This window comes from Littorina saxatilis, unplaced genomic scaffold (assembly GCF_037325665.1).
Source record: "Littorina saxatilis isolate snail1 unplaced genomic scaffold, US_GU_Lsax_2.0 scaffold_557, whole genome shotgun sequence".
NCBI classification, from domain to species: Eukaryota; Metazoa; Mollusca; class Gastropoda; order Littorinimorpha; family Littorinidae; genus Littorina; species Littorina saxatilis.
The window spans coordinates 52,501-62,500 of record NW_027127156.1 but is presented as its reverse complement, the minus strand read 5'-3'; the positions used below and the strand labels follow the sequence as shown (position 1 = coordinate 62,500).

Here is a 10,000-nt window from a genome sequence, read left to right as displayed (position 1 = left end):
CCGTCCGTCCGGCCGTCTGTCCGGAAATCTTTAACGTTGGATATTTCTTGGACACTATTCAGTCTATCAGTACCAAATTTGGCAAGATGGTGTATGATGACAAGGCCCCCAAAAACATACATAGCATCTTGACCTTGCTTCAAGGTCAAGGTCGCAGGGGCCATAAATGTTGTTTAAAAAACAACTATTTTTCACATTTTCCCCATTTTCTCTTAAGTTTTTGAGATTCAATACCTCACCTATATATGATATATAGGGCAAAGTAAGCCCCATCTTTTGATACCAGTTTGGTTTACCTTGCTTCAAGGTCAAGGTCACAGGAGCTCTTCAAAGTTGGATTGTATACAGATTTAGAAGTGACCTTGACCCTGAACTATGGAAGATAACTGTTTCAAACTTAAAAATTATGTGGGGCACATGTTATGCGTTCATCATGAGACACATTTGGTCACATATGATCAAGGTCAAGGTCACTTTGACCCTTATGAAATGTGACCAAAATAAGGTAGTGAACCACTAAAAGTGACCATATCTCATGGTAGAAAGAGCCAATAAGCACCATTGTACTTCCTATGTCTTGAATTAACAGCTTTGTGTTGCATGACCTTGGATGACCTTGACCTTGGGTCAAGGTCACATGTATTTTGGTAGGAAAAATGTGTAAAGCAGTTCTTAGTGTATGATGTCATTGCTAGGTTTAGTTATTTGACCTTGACCCTGAAGGTCAAGGTCATGTAAAGGTCAAGGTCAAGCATGTGAGTCGTATGGGCTTTGCCCTTCTTGTTCTTTCTTTATTTATTTGGTGTTTAACATCGTTTTCAACCATGAAGGTTATATCGCGACGGGAGGTAAATACAGAAGTGTTAAAAGTTAAGTAGCACCACATACAAGCTCAACTTGAAGACAGGTAAATACAGGAGGTTTAAAGTTAAGTAGCATCACACAGAAGCTCACCTTTAAGACAGGTAAATACAGGATGTTTAAATTTAAGGATCACCACATACAAGCTCACCTTCAAGACAGGTAAATACAGGAGGTTTAAGGTTAAGTAGCACCACATACAAGCTCACCTTGAAGACAGGTAATTACAGGAGTGTTAAAAGTTAAGTAGCACCACATACAAGCTTACCTTGAAGACAGGTAAATACAGAAGTGTTAAAAGTTAAGTAGCACCACATACAAGCTCAAATTGAAGACAGGTAAATACAGGAGTGTTAAAAGTTAAGTAGCACCACATACAAGCTCACATTGAAGACAGGTAAATACAGGATGTTTAAATTTAAGGATCACCACATACAAGCTCACCTTGAAGACAGGTAAATACAGGAGGTTTAAGGTTAAGTAGCACCACATACAAGCTCACCTTCGATACAGGTAAATACAGGAGTGTTTAAAGTTAAGTAGCACCACATACAAGCTCACCTTGAAGACAGGTAAATACAAGAGTGTTTAAAGTTAAGTAGCACCACATACAAGCTCACCTTGAAGACAGGTAAATACAGGAGTGTTAAAAGTTAGGTAGCACCACATACAAGCTCACCTTGAAGACAGGTAAATACAGAAGTGTTAAAAGTTAAGTAGCACCACATACAAGCTCACCTTGAAGACAGGTAAATACAAGAGTGTTTAAAGTTAAGTAGCACCACATACAAGCTCACCTTGAAGACAGGTAAATACAGAAGTGTTAAAAGTTAAGTAGCACCACATACAAGCTCACCTTGAACACAGGTAAATACAGGAGTGTTAAAAGTTAAGTAGCACCACATACAAGCTCACATTGAAGACAGGTAAATACAGGAGTGTTAAAAGTTAAGTAGCACCACATACAAGCTCACCTTGAAGACAGGTAAATACAGGAGTGTTAAAAGTTAAGTAGCACCACATACAAGCTTACCTTGAAGACAGGTAAATACAGGAGGTTTAAGGTTAAGTAGCACCACATACAAGCTTACCTTCAAGACAGGTAAATACAGGATGTTTAGAGTTAAGTATGAAAGATATGCAATTGAATTGTATTATGCCTGACTGTCGGGCAAAGAACTAGCTTTAAGACAAAGTTTTGATGTACCTATGTTTTCATAATGTATTGGTGTGCAGCTTGTGTATGTAAGCAAGTTAACAATAGTTTCACATGTGTAAGGTGTATTTCTCTTCTATTTCGTAACATTTTTGCATTCAAAGTGTGTGTGTGTGTGTGTGTGTGTGTATGTGTGTGTGTGTGTGTGTGTGTGTGTGTGTGTGTGTGTGTGTGTGTGTGTGTGTGTGTGTGTGTGTGTGTGTATGTGTGTGTGTGTGTGTGTGTGCGTGTGTGTGTGGTTAAGTGCAAGCAAACATGGACGGCTGGTACAGATGTGCAGCTGTTGCTAAAACAGGAGAAGGGAGATATGGACAGAATTTACGGTTGACTGTTTTGGGTGAGTTGAGATTTTGCTGGGAAATGTCTATTTGTGCATCTGTACATCTGCACACACCCCTCTCACTCTATCTCTCTCTTTTTATCTCTCAACTTCTCTTTTTCTGTCTCTGTCTCTCTTTGTGTGTTTGTCTGTAACTGTCTCTCTCTGTGTCTGTTTCTCTCTCTCTCTCTCTCTCTCTCTCTCTCTCTCTCTCTCTCTTTCTCTCTCTTTCTCTCTCTCTCCCTCGCTGTGCATTGACAGCGCTCGCTTATAGTGTTGTGGGAATCTCGACATTAACTTGGAGAAATCCTTGTGCGTTTATGATATATTAGAACTGTTGTATTGACTGCTCCTTATACTTATATATATATTTCCGGATTTTGCTTGCTTTATTATTTACTGCTGCTTGTTACAATATTACACTTCGTCCTAATGTCAACAACATCAAACATTGTTCTCCGTATAGGGCATGTAAATATTTATCATTTAGTCAACAAAGTACATGATGTCTGTGTATTGCTAAACCAGCAACCACAGCTGGAACAGCTCTTCGGTGTAAGTGAAACGCGTCTAGATTCACGTATCTTAGACAGCTTTGTTAACATTTCGAATTATTCTGTTTTACGACGGGACAGTGCACGAGTAGGCCAAACAGGCATCGCTCTTTATGTTCATCAGTCCATTGCTGGCATTTTCAAAGGTAGAATTGATCTTGAAGATGAAAATGTTGAATGTACGTGGGTGGAACTGAAACATGACAAATCCTCTCCCTTGCTTATTGGCTATGTGTATCGTAACCCTGCTGAAACGTCAAGGTGGATTGATGATTTTGTTTCCATGATGGACAGAGTGCAGGCTCGTGACGAGAATGTTGTAGTGCTTGGCGAGTTTAACCAACTCAGGCCTCAAACAACTTGGTGCTCTACTACTGCTCTGATTGGTCTTCATCAGCTGGTTAAAACCCCTACAAGAGAAACAAATACTTCATCAACCCTGATTGATCATATTTATACTGATAGCAAGAATATCGTTGCAAATGCGCAAGTAGTGCATGCCAGTTTTAGTGACCACCATTCTGTGTTTTGCTCGATGTCTCTTAGATTGCCAAAATCACGTCATAAAGGCCGCACAACAATCGAATACAGAAGTTTCAAATATTTTGATGAATCTGTCTTTTTCTTTGATCTTAACCAAGCCCCATTTGTATAGCTGTTCAATTGCAGTGACGCAGAGGGCGCTTGCAATACTTTTCACGATATTTTGTGTTCCATAATTGATAAACACGCACCACTACGTCAGCATAGAGTGAAATATCACCAGCTCCCCCCTTGGTTAACCTCAGACATTATCGAGGCTATGGCGATGCGTGATTATTTTAAAGAGCGCAACATGAAAACAGAGTATAAACTGCAAAAAATAAAGTTTTAGACACAGTGAGGCAAGCAAAGGCAGAATATTTTAATAAACTGATTTCCGATAAAAAAAATTTAAAAAAAGGGATACAGCTACAATATGGCGAGCAGACAATGAAATTCTTATTAAATCTAGGAAGGGGTCAACCAATTCTCATTCACAAATATCTCCAAATGATTTTAACAAACACTTCATTTCGCTAGCAGACAACCTGAAAACGCGTCTCAATCAGAATGATTCCCTCCATACGGATGATTGTTTTTAAAAACTAAAAACATTCTGTGGACAAAAGTTGACTCAAACTGACACTTTTTCCATTCCTCCAATCTCAGTGCACGAGGTTGGAAAACTGATAGAACAAATGGCAAATAAGAAGTTAATAGGTCCAGACAAGATTCCAGTCAAGTTGCTAAAACTTGCTTTTCCTTACATTGTCGATTCCCTAACTTATGTTTACAACCTAAGCATACAACAAAACGTGTTTCCTTCTATTTTAAAGTGTGCAAAGGTGTTACCACTTCCAAAAAATAAGGATCCTACAGACCCAAACAACTTGAGACCTATTTGCAAATTAGTATCAAAGAATTTGTACCTGTTGTCAAAATTAAGGCATTACGCAGATACTGAAGCACTCAAAATGTTCTATTACGCCCACATAATGCCTCATATCAACTTTGCTTGGACACTTTGTAATAACTGCAGTGATGTTCATCTAAAAAGACTCAATTCCCTGCATCGCCGAGCTGCAAAACTTACGAGTCGAGTAGGTCCACGGATGATCAACTAAAGCTCCTGCTGAAAGATCGGTTGACGTTAAACAAGGCTGTGTTCATGTATAACATTCTAAATGAAGACTGTCCTAAGTATTTGCAATCACATTTCAAACATGCCACAACAAGATATGGGTCCCAGAAAATCATCCCTCCTATACCTCGCATAGACCTCTACAAATCAAGCTTAGCCTTCTTGGGGGCGTTTCTCTGGAACTCCTTCCCCCAACATATTAGAAACGCAACTTCAGTGAAAATGTTTAAGAGATTGTCACGTCCACACATCATTCATGAATGAAATGCCTTGTTCGATTGTTAATCTAAAAACACTTTGTATTAGTATAAAAGGATGTCCAGCTGATCCGAGCAACTTAGACCCCAATGAAAAGTATTACTATGTCAATGTCATTTTATAATCTTTGAGTTACTCTTTATGTCATCCCTTAAAGGGCAGCTGTCGGGTTGCCTGGTCTCAAAAATGCGCGGAGTCGCGTGCAAAAACGCGTTTAAGAGTTTTCCGAGTTGATTCAACTAAAGACTGTTGATTTGGTCCAGAAGAAGACACTTTCATCATTAGTTTGAAACCATTAAAATGCGTGAAACTTTCTGCTAGTTCTCACAATCCGCAAAAAAACGAAGCAGTTGGCAGGCCGAAACGACTCAAAATCCGCGACCGACAACTCTGTCAGCACAAGAAAGACGCCGCAGCGTTAGCCTTGCTGTGACGTCACTCGAGGAAGCCGATAAGGCCGCTGTGAAGTTTACAGTACAATGTAGACTACAGCTGGACATCTGTAATGCTGTACGCGTGATTGATTCTTGCACAAAGTAAAGTATTAGGATGGTAATATCTTCTCAAGACCCACGTTCACATTTTCTCTTCTTTGATCTGACCGACTGCAACCTTTACAAGTCATTTCTAAAGTGGTTTTCTTTTCCTTTTGCACAATATTGATATGTACTTTTCAATGTATTCTTATTCATTAGATATAACTATAGGTAAAGTAGTAGATTGCAATACTGTATGATAAGAGTTGACATTTTTTTTCTCTCCATGTTTTAGTTTAAACAGGGACAGATTGTAAGACAAGGCGTCAGCCTAAAATCTCAGTGCTTAAGTAACAATTAAAGTTCGTGCGTTCTCTGTCTCTGTCTCTGTCTCTGTCTCTCTAAGTAATATATAGTGCGAATCACTCAAGCTGTCATTGTAACTTTTATACAAAACTATGAATACTGACGTTCGGGGTTCTTGTTCATAATATTCCAAATTTTTTTTGTTAAATAACATATTATGATATATATTGATACTTTCTATCCACTTGTCCATACTCATACACAAGAATACTTATCCCCATGTTACAGTATAGACAGATGGATACATTTCATGTATAATTTAATGTATCATTTATGGCCAAAAATGACAATGATAATCACATTTGATGCATTAGAAAAAATCATATTTGACCACTCGCAAATACAAATTGTTAAAAATAAAAGTTAATAAGGTTACCTCCCCTATTCTTTCCAGGGGTGTCTACATGTTTCTAGAAGAAACTTATGCACATAATTTTAAATGAATCTGACCTGGAATTTAAATACATCGGTAAGCGCTTAAATGAGACCGCCATTTGTCCACCAACAGAGGATGTGAAAACCTTGGAGCTCTTTCCTCCTATGGGACCACCTGTGACGTCAGATAAGGAGCAACCGGTGAATGTGTCCGAGGGAAAATACGACGTCTCGTGCCGAAGCAGTGGATTTAACTCTTACAGTGCCTATGTCATTCTCCGTTTTGACAACGACACCCTAATCAAGAAAGCAGGCATCAAAAGCAGTACACGGAACCAAACATTGTCCCGAGAAGTTGGGGCCTTTAGGTACGCGTGTACGTATACGAGTGCGTGCGTGCGTGCGTTTGCGTTTGCGTCTGCCAACAAGCTGCATTGGAATCTATTTTGCACAAAGCTCGTTCCAAAGATCTTGTCAAGGTCTCCTCTGTAACTGGTATTTATTTTGCACAAAGCTCGTTCCAAAGATCTTCTCTGGAAGACCTTTCCTGACATACTTGTCTCCTCCATTATATCGAGTCGACTTGACTGCTGCAACTCACAGTGCCGAAGTCAAGTTTAAACATTTATTTGAATTAAAAACGAAGTGGAAGTGATTGATTTTCGTATGTTTTATTGATTATATCACGAAAGAATTTTTACTATTTTCTCGCGTCTGATAGGGTACAGGCGTTTTGATGATAGACGATTTTCGAAAATTATTCTGTCAGGATTATCAGCGGTCTGGAGGAGTAGGAGCCCCTGAAACTGCAGACACATTTGACAACACCCTGAACACTCTCTACGCCTCCGACGGGCTGTATTCCGCGATCGGCACGAAAGCCTAACTCGAATGTGTATGCCAGTGTGTAACGTGCGCACAATATGATACCTTTTTCTTTCCAAAACAACGTTCACGAGTTCATCGGAGTTCAGATTTTGTTGTGGAAAGGATCGATGGCACGTATCACAACGTGTTTTGATCGAGCTCACAGACGGGCGCAATGGCATTGTGGTAAGACGCCGGCCTCCAAAGCGGAAGGTCGTGGGTTCGAATCACGGCCGCGCTTTTCGATCTCCCAGGTCAACTTATGTGCAGACCTGCTAGTGCCTTATCCCAGCACGAGACCAAGTGCGCACAGAAAAGATCCTGTTAATCCATATCAGAGTTGGGTGGGTTATAGAAATACGAACATACCCAGCATGCTTCCCCCGAAAGCGGCGCATGGCTGCCTTAATGCTGGGGTAAAAACGGTCATTATACGTGAAAATCCACTCGTGCAAAAACAAGAATGTTCGTAGGAGTTTCAGCCCACGACCGCAGAAGAAGAAGACTGAGCTCATGTGGGTTTGGCTTGACGTCCCGTGGCATGAGAAAGACACACGTGCGTAGAGAACACTTTCAGTGATCAGCAAGCCACCCGTGGCGATTCGTGGCTCCGATGATTATATTTTCGAAAGAAAATAGTATGATATCTAGCACACGCCGCATAGCATACACATCGGAGTTGGTTGTTAGTGCCGATCGCGGGATACAGTCCGTCGGAGGCGCGGAGAGTGTTCTGGATGTTGTGAAATGTGTATGCAGTTTCAGGGGCTCCTACTCCTCCCATCTGCTTTTAAATCCTGACAGAGTTATTTCCGGAAAACGTCTATTAACTTCCTGTCCAATTCCCACAGCTTCCTATCCAATTCCCAGAGCATTTATAAGCAATATCCCGACTACTTCCTGTCTAATTCCCACATTATCTATAAGCCATATCCCGCTCACACAGGTCCTCCTCGAAAAAGATCCTCCGCATCCAAAACATTTGTCCAAAGATCCTGATAGCTCAACTACCAACTCTGTGTAACACTTTTCCAAATCATGTTTGAAATGTCTGTAATCACGGGGGTGTACTGTAAGAAGTATATTAAATAGATCACACGGGAACTTATCCACTCTCGTTTTGGTCGCGAAAGTAGCATTTTTCTGCAGATTAAAAATAAATGCAGCTTTTCAGGTCTTATATGGATGCTACCGCCACAAACTTGGAGCTAACAGCTGCGGAGTCTGGGCGTAGAATTATCTGTGAGGCGACTGCCAACTTCACTGGTGCTATCACCAAAAGAGCAAGCTTCCCTTTAACCATTCCCAAGACCTTGACCTTAGTATACGCGAAATCAGGTACTGCACTCAGTGTTCTATTTCGATTTTACATTTAATCAAGTTTTGACTAAATTTTTTAACATAGAGGGGGGAATCGAGACGAGGGTCGTGGTGTATGTGTGTGTGTGTGTGTGTGTGTGCGTGGTGTGTGTGTCTGTGTGTGTATGTGTGTGTGTAGAGCGATTCAGACTAAACTACTGGGCCGATCTTTATGAAATTTGACATGAGAGTTCCTGGGTATGATATCCCCGGACATTTTTTTCATTTTTCCGATAAATACCTTTGATGACGTCATATCCGGCTTTTTGTAAAAGTTGAGGCGGCACTGTCACACCCTCATTTTTCAATTAAATTGATTGAAATTTTGGCAAAGCAATCTTCGACAAAGGCCGGGGTTTGGTATTGCATTTCAGCTTGGTGGCTTAAAAACTAATGAGTTAGTTTGGTCATTAAAAATCGGAAACTTGTAATTAAAATTATTTTTTTATTAAACGATCCAAAAACAATTTCATCTTATTCTTCGTCATTTTCTGATTCCATATACATATGTTATATTTGGATTAAAAACAAGCTCTGAAAATTAAAAATATAAAAATTATGATCAAAATTAAATTTCCGAAATCGTTTTAAAAACTATTTCATCTTATTCCTTGTCGGTTCCTGATTCCAAAAACATATAGATATGATATGTTTGGATTAAAAACACGCTCAGAAAGTTAAAACGAAGAGAGGTACAGTAAAGCGTGCTATGAAGCACAGCGCAATCGCTACCGCGCCAAACAGGCTCGTCACTTTCACTGCCTTTTGCACTTACGGCGGACTACGTTCAGTTTCATTCTGTGAGTTCCACAGCTTGACTAAATGTAGTAATTTCGCCTTACGCGACTTGTTTTGACTCACCTGAGTAATTGGTGAGTATTAGGATTCATAATATGTGACCCGTGGTATGAACGTCCGTCTGTCCGAATACAAATAACTTAACGTTGAGGTTATCTCGGATGTTTTCCAAGCTTGACCTCTGAAACTGTGCACACTTTTAGGGTTTGAAGATATTACGAAGTGACCCTCGTCAAATTTTGGGGTCACAACGGGGTCATGTTAGTTTCAGAAATGAGGTCATGGAAGTGTCTAAGTATAAATGTTTTTTTCTGGGCTAGCCAAAACTGAATTTGGACAAGAAAATGAGTAATTATTAATTCTTGTTAAAAAAACCTCTTGTTTTAAAAATGTGGTGGATGTTGAGTATAACAGTGGAATTGTTGGTGGTTGTGCAAGTTTGAATATGTGAAATATTCTTTGGGTTGAATTATTAAATAGAATGATTCAGGTCACATAGGAGTTCTCTTGAACATAATTTTATGAAGCTGGGACATTTTTTTTTTGGGGGGGGGGGGGGGTGGGGGGTCATAGCTAGTGGATTACTCCTTTTAAGACATGTTTTATTTCACTCACCTAAGCAATCAGATAATCATTGTGCACTGAAGGTCCTTTATCGCATTGGTACTGGTAGTCTCTCTCACCTATGTAAGAAAAGACAAACTATAAAACAGCAATTTTTTCTGATTTACTTTACGAATGGCGAAGGTGAGTCGTATGAGCATTTGCTCTTCTTGTTTATGTTGTTTTTGTTGTTATCGTTGTGGGGGTGTGCACGTTAAAGATCCCACGATTGACAAAAGGGTCTTTCCTGGCAAAATTGTATAGGCATAGATAAAAATGTCCACC

General features: G+C 39.9%; 1 protein-coding gene across 5 annotated transcripts in view; it reads left to right on the top strand.

Annotated features, from left to right (window-relative positions):
* The window catches only part of LOC138955626 (uncharacterized), a 20,602-nt gene that overhangs the window by 9,136 nt on the left and 1,466 nt on the right, over window positions 1-10,000 (top strand). Inside the window, exons 3-5 of one of the 5 annotated variants that reach the window (XM_070327190.1) lie at window positions 2,322-2,414; window positions 6,222-6,456; window positions 8,130-8,293. In XM_070327190.1, coding sequence (XP_070183291.1) covers window positions 2,322-2,414; window positions 6,222-6,456; window positions 8,130-8,293 — 492 coding nt within the window. Of the gene's footprint in view, window positions 1-1,167; window positions 1,317-1,796; window positions 1,847-1,882; window positions 1,906-2,321; window positions 2,415-6,221; window positions 6,457-8,129; window positions 8,294-10,000 lie in introns of those variants that run through there. The other 4 variants (XM_070327193.1, XM_070327191.1, XM_070327192.1 and 1 more) reach the window with 4 other exon arrangements.